The sequence below is a fragment of the Anomaloglossus baeobatrachus genome, chromosome 3, assembly GCF_048569485.1.
Source record: "Anomaloglossus baeobatrachus isolate aAnoBae1 chromosome 3, aAnoBae1.hap1, whole genome shotgun sequence".
NCBI lineage: Eukaryota > Metazoa > Chordata > Amphibia > Anura > Aromobatidae > Anomaloglossus > Anomaloglossus baeobatrachus.
In genome coordinates this window covers 377,637,726-377,659,603 of record NC_134355.1, presented here as the reverse complement: position 1 = coordinate 377,659,603, position 21,878 = coordinate 377,637,726, and the positions used below count along the sequence as shown (strand labels likewise).

The following is a 21,878-nucleotide window of genomic DNA, read 5'->3' as shown; positions in this document are numbered from 1 at the left end:
CAACTGTTAAGAGGAGACTTTGTGCAGCAGGTCTTCATGGTAAAATAGCTGCTAGGAAACCACTGCTAAGGACAAGCAACAAGCAGAAGAGACTTGTTTGGACTAAAGAACACAAAGAATGGACATTAGACCAGTGGAAATCTGTGCTTTGGCTTGATGAGTCTAAATTTGAGATATTTGGATCCAACCACCATGTCTTTGTGCGACGCAGAAAAGGTGAATGGATGGACTCTACATGCCTGGTTCCCACCGTGAAGCATGGAGGAGGAGGTGTGATGGTGTGCAGGTGCTTTGCAGGGGACACTGTTGGGGATTTATTCAAAATTGAAGGCATACTGAACCAGCATGGCTACCACAGCATCTTGCAGCGGCATGCTATTCCATCTGGTTTGCGTTTAGTTGGACCATCATTTATTTTTCAACAGGACAATGACCCCAAATACATCTCCAGGCTGTGTAGGGGCTATTTGACAAAGAAGGAGAGGGATAGGGTGCTAAGCCAGATGACCTGGCCTCCACAGTCACCAGACCTGAACCCAATCGAGATGGTTTGTGGTGAGCTGGACCGCAGAGTGAAGGCAAAAAGGCCAACAAGTGCTAAGCACCTCTGGGAACTCCTTCAATACTGTTGGAAGACAATTTCTGGTGACTACCTCATGAAGCTCATCAAGAGAATGCCAAGAGTGTGCAAAGCAGTAATCAAAGCAAAAGGTGGCTACTTTGAAGAACCTAGAATACAAGAAATATTTTCAGTTGTTTCACACTTTTTTGTTAAGTATTTAATTCCACGTGTGTTAATTCATAGTTTTGATGCCTTCAATGTGAATCTACAATTTTCAGAGTCATGAAAATAAAGAAAACTCTTTGAATGAGAAGGTGTGTCCAAACTTTTGGTCTGTACTATATATATATACACAAACACATATATATATATATATATATATATATATATATATATATGTTTCAGTAAAACTTGTATTATATTCATTGAAATCCTTGGGGTTTGTATACATATGAGTCTAATGGGTGGCCCTATAGGGAAAACTGTCAATCATTGAGTAGAGTGCCCACTAGGCTCACATGTATACAAACACCAGGGGTTTCAGTGAATAAAATACAGGTTAGTGGGAATTTTTTCCAACAAACCTACTGTATATCTTTTTCTGTTCAGAATATCTTCCATTAGTCTACAGATTGGATTGAATGTACAATGTGACAGATTCCTTTTAAAATCATGCCTGCCTGACTTAGTGTAAGAGTCATTACAGAGCCAAAAAGAATAAGAACTCATGTTGTTACTGGATTGACAGGAAGTATGGCTGTAAATACTCCCCAGCTCTTTGATAGACAGTTCTGCACACTGTAGAGCAGGCTGTCAATCATTGTGCTGGGGAATAATTACAGCTGAGCTCATGGTCAATCCAGCAGTGACTATACCCACCCCCTGCACCGTCTCTATGGCTGAAAGTGAGTGGGTACCAGAAGAATGTAACTTCAATTTTACCCTGTAGCTGCGCTTCAGGAAAGACAGGTATGATTTTAATATTAATTACCTGCAGATCAACCTGATATCACCAGCTTAAAAACAGTTATGGATGTGACAGGTTCTGTTTAAACCCAACAGAACATTACAACAAATAATAAGTTGACTCTGCGCCGGCGTCAGATGGCAGGGCAACCCATGTGGTTGTCTTTAATGGACAAACCTTGACTGATCAGACTTTATAGGATGTAAAATCATTACTGTTATCAAGGTAAATTTAGTGTAAATCTTCCTTTACAGGCAGAAAAAATTAAAATGTTTAGAAGCAGTTTAGAAGATGTTGTGAAGGAGTATGGAAGAATTCAGCAAGAGATTCCCGAGACATTTGCAGTGCTGTTCTCTGTTCATCTGGAGCAAGTAAATCATCAGTTCCAGCCAGGACTGTCTACGTTATCATGGAGTAATGTGAACATTGAGGGATTTCTCCACCAGACCAGTGCTGCTGTGAAGCGGTAAATACTTCTTAGGGCCTCATAGTCTTCTCATGAAATGAATCCCTTGACCAGACCCACAATGCTAAATGTCAATTGGACCTTGAGATTTACTTGGGCCTTGAAAGGTCAAAGTACATTTTTTGTTGATGTACTGCATATTTTCATTATTTGATATATCATCTATTTATTCCTACTGATGATGATTAAAAAATGCTGAATGCATTGGCACTATATACGGTACAAAAGATGTAAAACAACCATAGTAGCATATTTGGCTTTCTTAGGCCTCTGCCACACTCACGTGAAATTCACGCACGTGCCGAGAGACACGTATTTCCCCTGCGTGTTGCGTGCAGGTAAGTACGTGTCTCTGGTACGTACGGGACACGTGGGTTCTACGTGTGCTATCCGCGATAGCACACGTAGAACCGGTAATTATCATACTCACCTGGTCCTTCCTGCTGTCCGCGCTGCTGTCTGTGGTGCTGATCCTCGGTCTCCAGCCCTCCCGTCTCCCCGCTGCTGCTGCTGCCAGGCAGTGAAGTGAATATTCAATGAGAATAATGAGCGGTGGTCGGCAGCAAGAGGCAGCAGCGGCAGAGACAGGAGGGCAGGAGAAGGTGAGTAAATGTTTTTTTTTTTTTTTCACTGACACGTGTGTTTTCTCCGGCGCGTGTCACACGGGACCGCCTCCACACTACACCCGTGTGGTACAGGTGCGGGCCGTGTGACACCCGTGCTGCGGGAGAAAACACTGACATGTCAGCGCTTTGAAAAACGCACACACGTACAAACGCACACGGACACACGTTCCATGTGGTTTTACGTGTGTGTGCCTGCTACAACAGGGTAGCATTGCTTAACGTGTCTCCGTGCCGCTGGTACGTGTAAATAATGACAAACACGTGCCTGCGGCACGAATGTGTGTCACATGCCTTACATAGTCTTTTACCTTTACAAGGCAGTGTTACTACTTTTTCGACTTAAGCATCTATTAAGACCAGTCCTCAACTGGCCCACAAGAGAAAAGCTGTATTCCCCAGTGGGCCCCATTCTTTTAGGATGTAAATTCTGTTGTTAAAAAATTAATTCTCATATATCATCCACATTTATTTCATAGGCTGCAAACTATTGTTGCTGAAGTAAGAAATATCAAAGAGCTGGTGATTGAAAAGACCCTTAAAGAGATCTCCTGTTTTGATATGATCCTAATGGATGAAATTACAAGTGCACCAAAAGTACAGTATTGTAAATTTAATAACCTGGTCATGTTGGTAGCAAATAATGTATCTTGTTAAAAGGGTTTTCCCACTAAACATATTTCTCAATCTTCCACAGGTTAATTGATAAATGTTTGCAGTAATAGTATTTCTATGATGAGCCCCCCACAGATCTCAAAAATGGGGTCCCAAAGCCCATTATGTGAATAAAGCTATTGGGCACATGTCCAGCCACCTCTTCATTCATTGTCCATAGAAATGATAGAGCTGACACTTAACATTCATCATTCCTGTAGACAGTGAATAGAGCATTGGTTACATATGCGCACTCCTTGTACTATGGGATCCACATTCTTGTGATCACTTGAGTTCCCATGGTCAATCTCCAGCATTTATACTTTTATCACTTATCCTGTTGATAGATGACATATGTATTTAGTGGGGAAGCCTATTTAAAGTGTAACTATTAGTTATGGGCGATCACTAAAATGCTTGGGTACTCGGTACTCAATTCGAGCTGGTCATATGCTCTGAAAGTGCTCAACTCAAGTAACAAGTATAATGGAAGTCAGACATAAACAGGATTTCCAGGCAGAGCATTTGTTTTTTTATCTTTTGACACACTACATACAAAAACGTTGTTTTAACCCCAATGAGAGTCATGCAGAGACTGTGAATGGCTCTCCTTGGGGAGCCTGCACACATCATGCAGTGAAGCAAGCCTGTGTTTTGTGGTCGTTGATTCACGGATGCCACATCCAAGCATTCGTGATACTCGGCCGAGCTTCGTGAATACCCAAGCACAATGATGCTCAATTGAGTAATGAGCAGTTCCGAGCATGCTCACTCATCACTAGCAACTATTATTAAAATGTCTTGCTCATGTCCTATACATGAAATGTGTTGATTTGTATAGCACTGTAACATACCCATACTTGGTTAATATTCATAACTGCAGAAAGTATGTATTGAAATATTAAAATGACAGTAAACTGTGAATTGAGTGGCAATATTGCTGGCAACAGTGAAGGTTTATTCTTGTATTAATGTTTAGTCCCTGTTCCCAATATAGCATATCTTACTTAGTATTTCTTTGTATCTTGCAGGCACTTTACAGATCAGTTGGGGGCTGGGTCCCAAGACCGCTATTAAAGGGGTTATCTGGAGCTTAACTTATTTTTTTGCAATGGGGCTAACTAGCTGCCTATTCTACTTGGCGCCAGTCATGGACTGCTCCTGCCAGAGATTTCGCGGCTTCCAATGGCATCAAGTCGAAAGAGCAGCTTCTTCCCTTGTTCTCTGCTCTGTTGATGAGGCATCTCTGTCAATGTCATGTTGATTGACAGCTGGCTTTATGTTGCCTAACTGCGGTCAATCGGCTGTGAATCAGCATGAATGCGGCAGTGATACCCCATTGGCAGAGCAAGCTGGAAAAGGAAGAGGTACTTCTTGTCGTGAAATCAAATGAAGCAGCAGAAACACTGGCAGGAGGAGATTGGCACTGGGTAGAACAAGCAAGTACTTGTAGTTAGCAACTACATGATGATAAGTTCTTAGGTTCTTAGCCCTATAGAAAAAAATAAACCGAGCTCCGAATAGTCTCTTAATTGCTCAAAACAGAAGTGTGTGTCTTGGGAGCTGGAAGCACACAGATCCTGTCTGCATGGGCACTAAAGCTGCATATACTGTATACTGAAAGATAATCATGAACGAGCGTTCTTAAAAATGTATCTCTCACAATTATGGTGCAGTGTAAACAGGTCGCTGATCATCCAATGATTGAGCACAACACTTGTTTATTGGGTGAAATGATCTTTTGTGCAGTGCAAAAAAATTACCGTTGTTAGTGGTGCACCGTCATGTGCAAACAGGACTTGCACTGCCAAGAGCCATGGCAGTCTACGCGCACAGAGCAAACTATTATAGATCGCTCAGTGCTTACCATTTGCTTTGGTCTACCTTTGGCACATAACGACTGCTGGTCGGGAACATTTGTCATATTGTGCAACTGGTCGTTTGTGAAAGTAGACCTTCAGAATGGAGCGCAGATAAAACAGAAAGCCTATACCTTGAATTATAGGACCAACGCTGAGCTGCTGGCCTGTAAAGTTCTTACAAAATATACAAAAAATGCATAAAGGTTTAGTTACTCTTTAAATATAAGATTTTAATGGTTGTCATTACTTATTGCAATATATCCGGTGATGGACGATGTGCTGTAAAGTTCAAAAACCAGTCAGAACACTCCTTGGCCCGATCAGACTTTTTTGCAGCCCAACAAGTAGCTCTCTTGCTTAGTATACAGTGGTGTGAAAAAGTGTTTGTCATACACCAAACAAATTTAAATATTAGACATAGATAACACAAGTAAACACAAAATGCAATTTATAAATGAAGGTCTTTATAATTAAGGTAAAAAGAAATCCAAACCTAAAGGGCCCTGTTTGAAAAAGCGATTGCCCCCTAAAGCTAATAACTGGTTGGGCCACAACAGCAACAACTGCAATAACTGGCACTGAGTCTTTTATAACGTTCTTGAGGAATTTTTACCCACTCATCTCTGACTCATCTCTGCAAAATTGTTGTAATTCAGCCACATTGGAAAGTTTCCGAGCATGAACCACCTTTTTAAGGTCATGCCACAAAATCTCAATCGGATTAAGGTCAGGACTTTGACTAGGCCACTCCAAAGTCTTAATTTTGTTTTTCTTAAGCAATTCAGAGGTGGGCTTGCTGATGAGTTTTGGATCATTGTCCTGCTGCATAACCCAAGTGCGCTTCAGCTTGAGGTCATGAACAGATAGCCAGACATTCTCCTTCAGGATATTTTGGTAGACAGCAGATTTTATGGTTTCATTTACCTCAGCAAGTTTTCCATGCCCTGAAGAGGCAAAACAGCCTCAAACCATCACTCTACCACCACCATATTTTACTGTTGAAATGATGTTCCTTTCTGAAATGCTATGTTACTTCTACACCAGATGTAATGGGACATACATCTTCCAAAAATTAAAATTTTGTCTCATCAGTCCACAGATTATTCTCCCAAAAGTCTTGAGGATCATGAAGATGTTTTCTGGCAAAACTGAGACAAGCCTTTATGTTCTTTGTTGCTCAGCAGTAGATTTTGTCTTGGAACTCTCCCATGCAGGCCATTCTCTCCCAGTCTCTTTTGTATGGTGGAGTCATGAACACTGACCTTAACTGAAGCAAGGGAGGCCTGCAATTCTTTGGATGTTGTTGTGGGGTCTTTTGGGACCTCTTTGATGAGTCATCACTGAGCTTTTGGGGTAATTTGGTCAGCTGACCACTCCTAGGAAGGTTCACCACTGTTCCATATTTTTGCCATTTGTGGATAATGGCTCTCACTGGGGTTCGCTGCAGTTCTAAAGCTTGAGAAATGGCTTTATGACCTTGTCCAGACTCAAAGATCTCAATTACTTTGTTTCTCATTAGTTCCTGATTTTTTTTGGATCGCGGAAAGATGTCTAACTTTTGAGGATTTTTTGGTGTACTTCACTTTGTCAGGCAGGTCCTATTTAAGAGATTTCTTGATTGATAACAGGTGTGGCAGTAATCAGGCCTAGATGTGGTTAGGGAAATTGAACTCAGCTACCCAAAGATGTGATATACCACAATTTATTTTTTTAAAGACCTTCATTTATAAAGTGCATTTTGTGTTTACTTCTGTTATCTTTGTCTAATATTTAAATTTGTTTGGTGATCTGAAACATTTAAATGTGACAAACATGCAAAAGAATAAACAACTCAAGAAAGGGGCAAACACTTTTTCACGCCACTGTATTTGTAAATGTATCATATTACATATGACAATTACACATTTTAAAATTTGTATTATGTATGTATTGTCATTTTCAATTATGGGCTACTTTCTTTTCTTGTCTGGCTATGCTCAATAGACCACCCCAACTGAACTGAGCAAAGTATTACATTAGTTACAATCACAAGTCTCTTTTATGCACTGTATTATTTTTGCAGAGTCCTAATGAGTTTTTAAAGGTTATGCAGATTTCACTGATGACAAAGAAAACCAATGTAGAAGCCATGTCATCTCTCATTAAAAGTGGTTTTGAAGATATCTTAGCAATACTGAAGACGTTTCAGGTAATTAATGTAACATTACATGAAGTACAGGTAAAGTAGTAGGTAACTTACATGAACTGATAAATATACCCAACTAAATCTTTGAAGGAAGAAATTTTAGTGGGATAAATATATAGATAAAGAATATTGACTGCCCCATAGCAAGCTGATTACTACATTACACTGAAGCATAAACACAAACCTTTTATTTATGGTGGCCTGGAAATGATTTGTCGATTGCCTATGGTACGAGGGGCTGCTGATAAGTTTTTGGCTTTACTCAAAAAGAAACGAGGTAGGATGATGAAACTTTACATTTATTCCACATACTCTCCACTGATGTCAACTCACTTCTCACATCAGTATTTCAAGTTCTGCAAGCATAGCAAAAAGAAGGATTTCAGTTGTGCCTCAAACCAGGCATGCGTAGCAGCCATGGCATCAGAAATGGTGTGAAATTTGGTACCCTTGAGGTGTTTCTTCAGGTTTGGAAACAGAAGATAGTCGGAGGGAGCTAGATCTGCTGAATAAGGTGGGTCAACCAACTGGAAGCCCAGATCTGCCAGTTTTGCCATGGTCGCTTGTGCAGGGCAACCGGAGGCATTGTCTTTCAGGAACAAGATTACTTTGGACAGCTTGCCGCACTTTTTGACTTTCAGAGCTGCCTTCAATTAGTCCAAAAGTTCAATGTAATACCTTGCATTGAGGGTGGAACCCTTTTGATGGTAGTGCACTAGCAGCACTCCCTCCTTATTCCAGAACACAGACACCATCACCTTAGTGGCTGATTTTTGCACCCTGAACTTCTTTGGACGAGGAGAACCACTGTGCCTCCACTCTTTTGACTGCTGCTTATTTTCCAGGTCATACACATAAATCCAGGTCTATTCCATACTGACAAGTCGATCCAGGAAGCTCTTATCAGTCCGAAAATGCTGACAAATTGACCGGGAAGTTTTCACTCGCATTCTTCTCTGATCTGTTGTCAAACATTTGGGGGCGCATTTTGCAGATAGCTTGCTCATGTCCAAGTGTTCATGGATAATGACACAAACATATTTACAGGAAATCTCCATGATGTCTGCTATTGTTTTAGCTGAAATTCGTCGAGTCTCCAGTATGAGGTTATGCACAGCATCGAAGATCTCTGGAACAACAACCATTCTCGGACGTCCAGGACGTTCCTCATCATTGGTGCTGAAGTGTCCCGTCTTAAATTTGGCAACCCAGTTCTTATCTGTGAAATATGAAGGGCATTGATCCTTCCAATGTCTGCGACATATCACCATGAATATCCTTCATGGACTTTCCTTGCAGAAACAAGAATTTTATCACTCCTCTGCTCTCAGTTGTTAATATCGCATCGCCATTTTATTTTCCCGAGTGTGTAGAACACTGTTGCCATAAGCAACAAACACAACATTTTGAAAACATATATTAGACACATAAGGCTTTCTTGTGCTGTAATATTCATTACCATAGAAACAAAAAAAAATCACAAAGCCAAAGACTTTATATAAGAATAAGGCTGCACATCAAACTTAGATAATGGTATAATGCCTCAAGCATATGGAAAAATATTGGAATATACAATGAAAAATGCTACTTGCTAATTTGAACATGTGAATAATGAATTGCATACCTGCCATGAATATTAGGAAAAAGGAGATATTTAGCAATCGCATTGATCAATGTAACTGAGCCCCAAGGCCTCGTCAAGGCATATCTCTATATTGGGGTCCCTAGCTCTGTGACCCTAACTGTGTGTCATCTCATTGCAATTAAAAACTGCTATGGGTGGAGAGGGGTAACTAAGGACTTTCTTATATAGGAGATGGAAAAAACATGGCCGAAAGGGGCGGGGCTGTGTTCACATTCAGAAAAAAAATTACATATAACTGAATAGGATAACTGAAGTGAGCACTAATATATATATATATGAGTGCAAGCCAAAAATACATACTATATATAAGAATAAGGCTGCACATCAAACTTAGATAATGGTATAATGCCTCAAGCATATGGAAAAATATTGGAATATACAATGAAAAATGCTACTTGCTAATTTGAACATGTGAATAATGAATTGCATACCTGCCATGAATATTAGGAAAAAGGAGATATTTAGCAATCGCATTGATCAATGTAACTGAGCCCCAAGGCCTCGTCAAGGCATATCTCTATATTGGGGTCCCTAGCTCTGTGACCCTAACTGTGTGTCATCTCATTGCAATTAAAAACTGCTATGGGTGGAGAGGGGTAACTAAGGACTTTCTTATATAGGAGATGGAAAAAACATGGCCGAAAGGGGCGGGGCTGTGTTCACATTCAGAAAAAAACTACATATAACTGAATAGGATAACTGAAGTGAGCACTAATATATATATATATGAGTGCAAGCCAAAAATACATACTATATATAAGAATAAGGCTGCACATCAAACTTAGATAATGGTATAATGCCTCAAGCATATGGAAAAATATTGGAATATACAATGAAAAATGCTACTTGCTAATTTGAACATGTGAATAATGAATTGCATACCTGCCATGAATATTAGGAAAAAGGAGATATTTAGCAATCGCATTGATCAATGTAACTGAGCCCCAAGGCCTCGTCAAGGCATATCTCTATATTGGGGTCCCTTGCTCTGTGACCCTAACTGTGTGTCATCTCATTGCAATTAAAAACTGCTATGGGTGGAGAGGGGTAACTAAGGACTTTCTTATATAGGAGATGGAAAAAACATGGCCGAAAGGGGCGGGGCTGTGTTCACATTCAGAAAAAAACTACATATAACTGAATAGGATAACTGAAGTGAGCACTAATATATATATATATGAGTGCAAGCCAAAAATACATACTATATATAAGAATAAGGCTGCACATCAAACTTAGATAATGGTATAATGCCTCAAGCATATGGAAAAATATTGGAATATACAATGAAAAATGCTACTTGCTAATTTGAACATGTGAATAATGAATTGCATACCTGCCATGAATATTAGGAAAAAGGAGATATTTAGCAATCGCATTGATCAATGTAACTGAGCCCCAAGGCCTCGTCAAGGCATATCTCTATATTGGGGTCCCTAGCTCTGTGACCCTAACTGTGTGTCATCTCATTGCAATTAAAAACTGCTATGGGTGGAGAGGGGTAACTAAGGACTTTCTTATATAGGAGATGGAAAAAACATGGCCGAAAGGGGCGGGGCTGTGTTCACATTCAGAAAAAAACTACATACAGTTAGGGTCACAGAGCTAGGGACCCCAATATAGAGATATGCCTTGACGAGGTCTTGGGGCTCAGTTACATTGATCAATGCGATTGCTAAATATCTCCTTTTTCCTAATATTCATGGCAGGTATGCAATTCATTATTCACATGTTCAAATTAGCAAGTAGCATTTTTCATTGTATATTCCAATATTTTTCCATATGCTTGAGGCATTATACCATTATCTAAGTTTGATGTGCAGCCTTATTCTTATATATAGTATGTATTTTTGGCTTGCACTCATATATATATATATTAGTGCTCACTTCAGTTATCCTATTCAGTTATATGTAGTTTTTTTCTGAATGTGAACACAGCCCCGCCCCTTTCGGCCATGTTTTTTCCATCTCCTATATAAGAAAGTCCTTAGTTACCCCTCTCCACCCATAGCAGTTTTTAATTGCAATGAGATGACACACAGTTAGGGTCACAGAGCTAGGGACCCCAATATAGAGATATGCCTTGACGAGGCCTTGGGGCTCAGTTACATTGATCAATGCGATTGCTAAATATCTCCTTTTTCCTAATATTCATGGCAGGTATGCAATTCATTATTCACATGTTCAAATTAGCAAGTAGCATTTTTCATTGTATATTCCAATATTTTTCCATATGCTTGAGGCATTATACCATTATCTAAGTTTGATGTGCAGCCTTATTCTTATATATAGTATGTATTTTTGGCTTGCACTCATATATATATATATTAGTGCTCACTTCAGTTATCCTATTCAGTTATATGTAGTTTTTTTCTGAATGTGAACACAGCCCCGCCCCTTTCGGCCATGTTTTTTCCATCTCCTATATAAGAAAGTCCTTAGTTACCCCTCTCCACCCATAGCAGTTTTTAATTGCAATGAGATGACACACAGTTAGGGTCACAGAGCTAGGGACCCCAATATAGAGATATGCCTTGACGAGGCCTTGGGGCTCAGTTACATTGATCAATGCGATTGCTAAATATCTCCTTTTTCCTAATATTCATGGCAGGTATGCAATTCATTATTCACATGTTCAAATTAGCAAGTAGCATTTTTCATTGTATATTCCAATATTTTTCCATATGCTTGAGGCATTATACCATTATCTAAGTTTGATGTGCAGCCTTATTCTTATATATAGTATGTATTTTTGGCTTGCACTCATATATATATATATTAGTGCTCACTTCAGTTATCCTATTCAGTTAAAGCCAAAGACTTATCAGCAGCCCGTCATATATTGAAAGAGAGAGTGTGTGAATTTAAGCTACAAAGTTCTTTCTCTATTCCTGCTGTTCATTCTGTCTTGTGAAATTATGTATTTCTACTGAAATGTTACAGGATACCATTCAAGAAAACAGATCATCTGGCCATATGAAGAATACATCTTCTAGTTCCCAGGCCACAAAACCTTCACGGAAATCTCAAATATTGTCTGTGATTTCCTCCAGTAAGGCATACCCTGAAGAAATAACCAGTCACGTCTTAGGTATGTAGCACTAGATAGATAGATAGATAGATAGATAGATACTAGATGAGTTCATGATAGATGGTATCATGAACTCACAGATGTACTGCTCTATGTTGAAGGAGAATATGCCACCATCACTCCTTAAGGCTGCGTTACACCAGACAATCTATCGTGCCATAGATCGTCGGGGTCACGGTTTTTGTGACGCACATCCGTCATCGCTGGCGATGCCGGCCTGTGTGACACCGCATAGCGACGCAGTATCGCTCACAAATCGTGAGTCGTATACTGCTCGCTAGGTTCCATAATATCGTTTAATTTAGTAGTTCATCGTTTCCGTGGTAGCACACGCCGCTCCGTGCGACACCACGGGAACGATGAGCAGCTCACCTGCCTCCCGCGGCCGCCGCCGGCTCTATGTGGAAGGAAGGAGGTGGGCAGGATGTTTACATCCTGCTCATCTCCGCCCCTCCGCTTCTATTGGCCGGCGGCCGTGTGACGTCGCTGTGACGCCGAACGTCCCTCCCACTCCAGGAAGTGGACGTTCGCCACCCACAGCGAGGTCGCACGAGAGTTAAGTATGTGTGACGGGGGTTACTGACTTTGTGCGACACGGGCAGCGATTTGCCCGTGACGCAAAAAGGACGGGGGCGGGTACGATCGATTGTGAAATTGCACAATCGGTCGTACCGTGTAAAGCAGCCTTTAGGGTAAGTTCACACAGTGCGTTTTTCGCGGCGTTTTTGCGTGTTTTTCTGGTGCGTTTTTGCTCAGAAAACTGCATGACTTTGCTTCCCCAGCAAAGTCTATGAGTTTTCATTTTTGCTGTCTGCACACAGCATTTTTTTTAGCTGCGTTTTTGTGCTGCACAGAAAAACGCAGCATGTCAATTATTTTTGCGTTTTTCACTGCGTTTTCCACCCATTGAGTTCAATGAGATGTTCAAAAATGCAATGAAAAACGCAAATTGCAAATATACGGTAGCTGCGTTTTAGTGCGTTTCTATGACTAAAATCGCAGCTATAAACGCAAGGGGTGGGTAGTAAAGTGACATGTACAGGAAGAGGATTCCTTCTGTCAGTAAACACAGAAGCGTGAATCCTCCCGGTACCGCCACCGCTGCTTCAATCTTCCGTGCGGCACCATGTCCGCTCCCGTGCGGCGCCATGGCAGGGCGGAAGGTGGAAGCAGCTGCGAAAACAAAAGTGAACAGTAGGAAAAAAAATGTCATGCTCACCTGTCTGCAGACTCCCGGTGCCATGTCCGCTCCCAGCTCCTCTCTCGGTACCGCCGCTCCGGCTGCCTGCAGTCTCCGCAAGCACGTCCGATGGCTGCAGGACCTGGCGGTGGATCACCTGATGCGGTCACCTGACGCATCAGCTGATAGTAAGTCTCGCGGTGACGCCGGCGCCCGGCTGGTTTCACCTATCAGCTGATCCTCCCGTCAGGAGACTTCATCAGCTGATTACCGGCAGCTCCTGCAGCGATCAGACAGGATTAGACTCCTGTCCGATCGCTCCAGGAGCTGCCGGTAATCAGCACATAAGTGAGTTTTTTTTTTTTTTGCACTAATGCATCAGCTGATTGTATAAACGGCTTTTATACAATCAGCTGATGTGTGATGTGATTCACGTCCTTGAACCTGACACATCATCTGATCGCTTTGCCTTCCAGCAAACCGATCAGATGATATTGGATCCAGATTGGACGGCGCGGGACCCTTGACCCAGGATTACTGTGGAGGGGGGATCTTTATTTCAATAAAGATGGAGTCACTAATTGTGTTGTGTTTTATTTCTAATAAAAATATTTTTCTCTGTGTTGTGTTTTTTTTAATCTTTACTAGAAATTCATGGTGGCCATGCCTAATATTGGCGTGACACCATGAATTTCGTGCTTAGGGCCAGATGATAATATACAGAGAGCCCTAACCCTATTATTACCCAGTGAGCCACCCATCACCAGGGCAGCTGGAAGAGTTGGATACAGCGCCAGAAGATGGCGCTTCTATGGAAACACCATTTTCTGGGGTGGCTGCGGACTGCAATTTGCAGCGGGGGTGCCCAGAAAGCATGGGCACCCTGCACTGCGGATTCCAATCCACAGCTGCCTAGTTGTACCTGGCTGGACTATGGCGAAGCCCACGGCATTTTTTTTTTAATTATTTCATGAAATTCATGAAATAATTAAAAAAAAAGGGGTTCCCTATATTTTTGGTTCCCAGCTGGGTACAAATAGGCAGCTGGGGGTTGGGGGCAGCCCGTACCTGCCTGCTGTACCTGGCTAGCATACAAAAATATGGCGAAGCCCACGTCATTTTTTTGGGGGGCAAAAAACTCCTGCATACAGTCCTGGATGGAGGATGCTGAGCATTGTAGTTCTGCAGCTGCTGTCTGCTCTCCTCTCTCGCATGCGTTTTTGCCGCGGGTGCATTTTTGTGCATTTTTTGAGGGAAAAAAACGCACAAAAACGCAGCGTCAAAAAGACGCAGTGTGTGAACTTAGCCTTACTCTTCCAAAACTGTTCAGTGGATTTTTAGACTAAAGTTGTGGCTATTCTAAAGGCTACCTACAAGTAGTTGTGCTGATACAGATTTTGGAGTTGTCTGACGACCCCTTTAAAGAGGTTATCAGAGACTATTAAAAGCCAAGAATAAGATGGGCCAACAAACAAACAATATAATTGTCCCAACCAGTCATCTGTTTAGAGTTGCTTAAGGTTCCCAGCTGTCAGAGTACTTGCCAGTTGACTGTATGAATTGTTTGAGGCATTTTGTTTCATTGTTAACCAGGCACAGCTTCTTGCTTCTAATAGTAAGTGTGCTTACTATTACAGCCCAGTCTCATTCACTTAATAAGATGAATCTATAGTTAACCATTCTACCAGGCACCGCTAATACACTGTGTGCAGAATTATTAGGCAAATGAGTATTTTGATCACATGATAATTTTTATATATGTTGTCCTACACCAAGCTTTATAGGCTTGAGAGCCAACTACCAATTAAGTAAATCAGGTGATGTGCATCTCTGTAATGAGGAGGGTTGTGGTGTAATGACATCAACACCCTATATAAGGTGTGCTTAATTATTAGGCAACTTCCTTTCCTTTGACAAAATGGGTCAGAAGAGAGATTTGACGGGCTCTGAAAAGTCCAAAATTGTGAGATGTCTTGCAGAGGGATGCAGCAGTCTTGAAATTGCCAAACGTTTGAAGCGTGATCACCGAACAATCAAGCGTTTCATGGCAAATAGCCAACAGGGTCGCAAGAAGCATGTTGGGCAAAAATGGCGCAAAATGACTGCTCATGAATTGAGGAAAATCAAGCATTAAGCTGCCAAGATGCCATTTGCCACCAGTTTGGCCATATTTTAGAGCTGCAATGTTACTGGAGTAGCAAAAAGCACAAGGTGTGCCATACTCAGGGACATGACCAAGGTAAAGAAGGCTGAAAAACGACCACCTTTGAACAAGAAACATACGATAAAACGTCAAGAGTGGGCCAAGAAATATCTTAAGACTGATTTTTCAAAGGTTTTATGGACTGATGAAATGAGAGTGACTCTTGATGGGCCAGATGGATGGGCCAGAGGCTGGATCAGGAAAGGGCAGAGAGCTCCACTCCGACTCAGACACCAGCAAGGTGGAGGTGGGGTACTGGCATAAGCTGGTATCATCAAAGATGAACTTGTGGGACCTTTTCGGGTTGAGGATGGAGTGAAGCTCAACTCCCAGACCTACTACCAGTTTCTGGAAGACAACTTCTTCAAGCAATGGTACAGGAAGAAGTCGGTATCGTTCAAGAAAAACATGATTTTCATACAGTACAATGCTCCATCACATGCATCCAACTACTCCACAGCGTGTCTGGCCAGTAAAGGTCAAAAAGCTGAAAAAATAATGACATGGCCCCCTTGTTCACCTGATCTGAACCCCATAGAGAACCTGTGGTCTCTCATAAAATGTAAGATCTACAGGGAGGGAAAACAGTACACCTCTCGGAATAGTGTCTGGGAGGCTGTGGTGGCTGCTACACGCAATGTTGATTGTAAACAGATCAAACAACTGACAGAATCTATGGATGGTAGGCTGTTGAGTGTCATCATAAAGAAACGTGGCTATATTGGTCACTAATTTTTGGGGGTTTTGTTTTAGCATGTCAGAAATGTTTATTTCTAAATTTTGTGCAGTTATATTGGTTTACCTGGTGAAAATAAACAAGTGAGATGGGAATATATTTGGTTTTTATTAAGTTGCCTAATAATTCTGCACAGTAATAGTTATCTGCACAAACAAATATCCTCCTAAGATAGCCAAATCTAAAAAAAAACCCACTCCAACTTCCAAAAATATGAAGCTTTGATATTTATGAGTCTTTTGGGTTGATTGAGAACATAGTTGTTGATCAATAATAAAAAAAACCTTTAAAATACAACTTGCCTAATAATATTGCACAAAGTGTATTTAAAGTATGGAGCTCTGCCTTGTTAGCAATGAAGAGGAGTGCCATGGGCCTTTCATATAGCCGATGTGCAGTCATGCTGAGAATTAATCGCCCACCACCAGACAGTTATATATTATTAACTATGGCTATATTCACTATCAATATAAATATCATCAAACTTCTTAAATAAAAACAGCCTAATGGGCCAGATAATAGCCTAAGGCAGTGTTCCCCAACTCCAGTCCGCAGAAGCTAGCAAAAGAACATGTTTTCAGGGTTTCCTAAGAATTGCACAGCTCATGGAATCATCACCAATGTAACTGATTAAATTGTCACCCATGCCCTGTTGGTGGGGCTTGGGAACTGGGGTTGGGGAACAGTGCTCTAAGGGTTGAGCTCGTGGTTCTGCAAATGCAGTAAAATAATTCAGCTGAGACTGGGAATTACAATGATGGCAGTAGAAAATCAACTGTTGCAAAGCTTATTTCATTTGTGATAGTTTGTGAATGTATCAGTTGTGCTTCAACGAGATTGCCTATTACTGGACAACCCCTAAGTAACTAGGTAAAGGGGTTGTTCACTTCTGGACAACCCCACCTTTATCAATTCAGGATCTTAATTGAAAAAAAATCAATATGTGACGCCCCTGGACTATCAGGTCGTCACAGGGTACTGCACAAGCTGCCCTTCCGTGCAGTATTCCGCCTCCCTCTTGGTTCTGGGTCCCTAACTAAATGGTGTTGCCTCCAACAGCAAATCAAATCCTAGATACACCCTGCACCACACCCACCAGACACACCAGTTGACGGCTTGAGTGGAATAGAGTCGCCCACCTGGGGGGTCAGGGAGGGGAGGTGAGGAGTGTAGTCAGTCGGTCAGTGGAGTTGAGAGGTGAAAGAGAGAGGTTGGGAAGTAGCCCTCGAGCTGTGAGGAGCTCAGAGGAAGTCGGGACTGGTGACTCCTGAAGTAACTGTCTAGGTTGCAGACGGTGGTCTGGACCTAGAGGAGTTGGACCCCCAGTAACAGGGGATTGTGGCAAGGGGCCTGGAATTGTCAAGGTGGACAGCCGGCAGCCTAGCACTATCACCGGTCTGGGACCAAAGGCACGACGGGGTACACTGACCCTAGGTCGGGGAGTAGCTTCAGGCAACCCGACAATTAACCTGAGGAGAACAGAGCCTTTATGATCCGTTCCCACCCGCTCCAGAATCGGGCCAATAGCGCAATGAGGGGGATAGGACTTTCCAAATCTAAAATGGTCCAGAAAATCCCAAGCATGAGCCCTGAGAGCAAACTCCCATACTTAGCCATAGTAAGGATTGTGGCCCGGCTAGTTCCATGCTAGCGTACCCACAAGTTGAAGTCATGCTAAGTGCCAGGAGGCAGATCACGGATCACCAGGCAGCACCATTGGGGACGGGACCCGGACGAGCTCCCCTCAGCGGCAGTGGTACCCAGAGACTTGGTTTACCCGGTTGTCAGTGTCTGCTTATGAGCTGAGTGAGTACGAGAGTGACCCTTGCACCCCACGGCACCCCTCACCGAGTCCCGGGGCATCCCCCCTACCCGTGGAGGGTTACAACACCTTGCTGCCCCACTTCATCACCCTGGGTACTTCCCACATTACAGTACACCACAGGGGGGCGTCACGAACTACATACCAACTCCCCTGTAAATATCCCCCTTACATTTGAGTGGCCGCACGACCCCCGGGTCCTGAGACCCTCGAGCCACAGCGAACCCGGACCCGAGCAGCTCAGCTGCTTCCACGGGGGCGGCACAAATGTATACTCACTTCCTGCAACTGTGCTGTTCCAGCGATATTAGCACTTCTTTTCCTGGTGGTGATGTGACATTGTTGTGTTACATGCCAGCTGCAGCCAGTGAGCTCATCAGTTAAAATGATTTTCTTCGGAGAGGATGTCCATCGCTGACTAGTGGCTTTTCACTGGCTGCAGTCTACACATGACACGTCACCTCTAAGCTGGGAACAAAGGTGCTGCCATCACTGGAATGGCGCTGTTACAGGAGGTGAGTATACACTAATTTATTATAATTAGTTTCTTGAATTGGTTAAGCAGGGTTGTCCAATAGTGAGCAACCTTTTCTAAATACCTCACATAACATGAAAAACATATAATTACCTCTTAGACCTGCTCGTGTCCTATGATGACAGTGTGGCGCCCCAGAGTACATCAGGGTGCCACAGGGTACTTCATCCTTACCCAGGGTGCAGGGCCTACCCCCCATGGTTCCAGGTTCCTAAGAAATTGGTGTCACTACCATCAGCACCACAAATCCCAATCAACACCTCACATCATGACCTGTCAGACACACCAGTCGGTTGTTCTTGCTGGAAAAGGGCCACTCACCTAAGGGTCAGCCAGACTGGTGAGAGGGATGAAGAGGAGAGTAGTGAGAGCCCTCAAAGAGAGGGAAGCTGGGGAGAGTGAGCTCCCAGGGAGCTAGACCGAGGTTGGGTCGCAGACGGTGGTCCGGGACCAGAGGAGTCGGGGACCGGTGGCAGTGACATTGGAAAGGGGTGCGACGGACATAGTCTAGGAAGACTGTCGGCACCAGCAAGCCCAAAAGAAACTGACAGGTACCAAGCACGACAGGGTACAGGACCCTAGATCAGGAGCCGATTCAACATCCTGACAATTAACCTGCAGAGGAAGGAGACCTTCAGGGACCTTCCCACAGAGCTCAGAGATTGGGGGCATCAGCACAACGTGGGGGACAGAGTTTTCCAGCCAAAAAGCAGCCCAATGAAGTCCCAAGTGCCAGCCCTGAAGAGCACAGATACATTTCACAAAGTTAGCGGGGCCCTAACAGCTTCAAGCCACGGGGCCACAAAGAGACAATTAAATTGTGCACGGAGCTAGGCTCCGAACTATCAAGTAACACCGGTGGGAGCGGATACCTGTACGGGCTCCCCGCAGTGACTGTGGCACACAGAGCATTTGGTTTACTTGCAGCGTGTGTGTCGCCTGTATAATCCTCATCCAGCACGACGACTACTCACAGTGAGTACTCTGATCCCCTGTACCCTGCTCTCCCAAACAACCACCAACACCTCTGAGCCCGGGGCCATCCCTACCTGTGGAGGGACTAACATCTGGCTGCTTAACTCCATCTGCCCCGGTGCTCCTTACAGCAGCGGCGGCGGTACTCCCATTGAAGCAACACAGAGGTGGCGTCACGAACTTCTCCCCTGTAAATACCCCCTTTTTCATGGATCAAAGTGTCCGCCAAGCCGGGTCCGGGCCCCTCGAGCCACCATGAGCATGGATCCGAGCAGCCCGACCAACACCGGGGTGGTACAACAGCACTAGAGTTGCTTGCAGTGACATGCCATAGTTACGTCACGTGACCACTGCAGACAATCTGTGGCTGCTGATCAGCTACCACCTACCTACTTCTATCAAATGGAGCTGCTCCATATGATGAACATGAAAGCACTGGAGCCGATTAGCTGCAGCAGTCATGTGATATAATATCACATCATCATCAGGAATCCCAATACCGATTTGCCAGTCTGGGAGGTAAGTATATGTCCATCATATGGCATTCCCTTTTTGAAAAGCACTCTTGAAGCTGGCATGGACATTTGACAGTGTCCCCTATATATATATATATATATATATATATATAGATATATATATATACTGTATATATATATTAGAAGGTGGCCCGATTCTAACGCATCGGGTATTCTAGAATTTATTGCGTAGTTGATGTATGATTTTTGTTATATATATATAGATGTTGTTGTGTGTAGTTTCCAAGTGTTTGTGTATGGCGCTGTAAATGTTCTGGGTGTTGTGTGGGTGTGGGGGTGTGTGAGAGCGGTGTTGTTTGTGTGTTGCGTTGTGTGTGTGTTACGTTGTTTGTGGAGCGCTGTGTGTCTGTAGCGTTGTGTGTGTGTATGTGTGTGTGTGTGTGTGGTGGTGTGTGTGTTTCGCAGTTTGTGTGGGGTGTGTGTGTGTTTTCGGGGGAGGTATGTTTTGTGCAGTGTGTGTGTGTGTGTGTGTGTGTGCGTGTGTGTGTGTTGGAGGAGTAGTCCTGTGGGGAGAGGAGTACAATAGGAGGAGGAGTCCTGGGGAGAGAGGAGTATAATAGGAGGAGTAGTCCTGGGGGAGAGGAGGATAATAGGAGGAGGAGTCCTGGGGAGAGAGGAGTCTAATAGGAGGAGTAGTCCTGGGGAGAGAGGATTATAATAGGAGGAGTATTCCTGGGGGGGGAGGAGGATAATAGGAGGAGTAGTCCTGGGGGGAGAGGAGTATAATAGGAGGAGTAGTCCTGGGGGGGAGGAGTATAATAGGAGGAGTAGTCCTGGGGGGAGTATAATAGGAGAAGTAGTCCTGGGGGGAGAGGAATATAATAGGAGGAGTAGTCCTGGGGGAAGAGGAGTATAATAGGAGGAGTAGTCGTGGGGGGAGAGGAGTATAATAGGAGGAGTAGTCTTGAGGGGGGAGGAGTATAATAGGAGGAGTAGTCCTGGGGAGGGGAGTATAATAGGAGGAGTAGTCCTGGGGGGAGAGGAATATAATAGAAGGAGTAGTCCTGAGGGGAGAGGAGTATAATAGGAAGAGTAGTCCTGGGGGGAGAGGAGTATAATAGGAGGAGTATTCCTGGGGGCAGAGGAGTATATTAGGAGGAGTAGTCCTGGGGGAAGAGGAGTATAATAGGAGGAGTAGTCCTGGGGAGAGAGGAGTATAATAGGAGGAGTAGTCCTGGGGGAAGAGGAGTATAATAGGAGTAGTCCTGGGGGGAGAGGAGTATAATAGGAGGAGTAGTCCTGGAGGTGAGGAGTATAATAGGAGGAGTAGTCCTGGGGGAGAGGAGGATAATAGGAGGAGTAGTCCTGGAGGTGAGGAGTATAATAGGAGGAGTAGTCGTGGGGAGAGTGGATTATAATAGGAGGAGTAGTCCTGGGGAGAGAGGAGGATAATAGTAGTAGTCCGGGGGGAGGAGTATAATAGGAGGAGGAGTCCTGGGGAGAGAGAGGATTATAATAGGAGGAGTAGTCCTGGGGAGGAGGAGTATAATAGGAGGGGTAGTCCTGGGGGGGAGATGAGGATAATAGGAGGAGTAGTCCTGGGGAGAGAGGAGGATAATAGGAGTAGTCCTGGGGGAGAGGAGTATAATAGGAGTAGTCCTGGGGGAGTATAATAGGAGGAGTAGTCCTGGGGAGAGAGGAGGATAATAGGAGTAGTCCTGGGGGAGTATAATAGGAGGAGTAGTCCTGGGGAGAGAGGATTATAATAGGAGGAGTAGTCCTGGGGAGAGTGGATTATAATAGGAGGAGTAGTCCTGGGGAGAGAGGAGGATAATAGGAGGAGTAGTCCGGGGGGAGAGGAGTATAATAGAAGGAGGAGTCCTGGGGAGAGAGGATTAT

General features: G+C 43.5%; 1 protein-coding gene across 1 annotated transcript in view; it reads left to right on the top strand.

The window, feature by feature from the left end:
- Positions 1 to 21,878, top strand: part of LOC142297246 (dynein axonemal heavy chain 5-like) — a 460,910-nt gene that overhangs the window by 111,521 nt on the left and 327,511 nt on the right. Inside the window, exons 19-22 of the mRNA XM_075341502.1 lie at positions 1,784 to 1,995; positions 3,098 to 3,215; positions 7,197 to 7,322; positions 11,905 to 12,052. Coding sequence (XP_075197617.1) covers positions 1,784 to 1,995; positions 3,098 to 3,215; positions 7,197 to 7,322; positions 11,905 to 12,052 — 604 coding nt within the window. The remainder of the gene's footprint in view (positions 1 to 1,783; positions 1,996 to 3,097; positions 3,216 to 7,196; positions 7,323 to 11,904; positions 12,053 to 21,878) is intronic.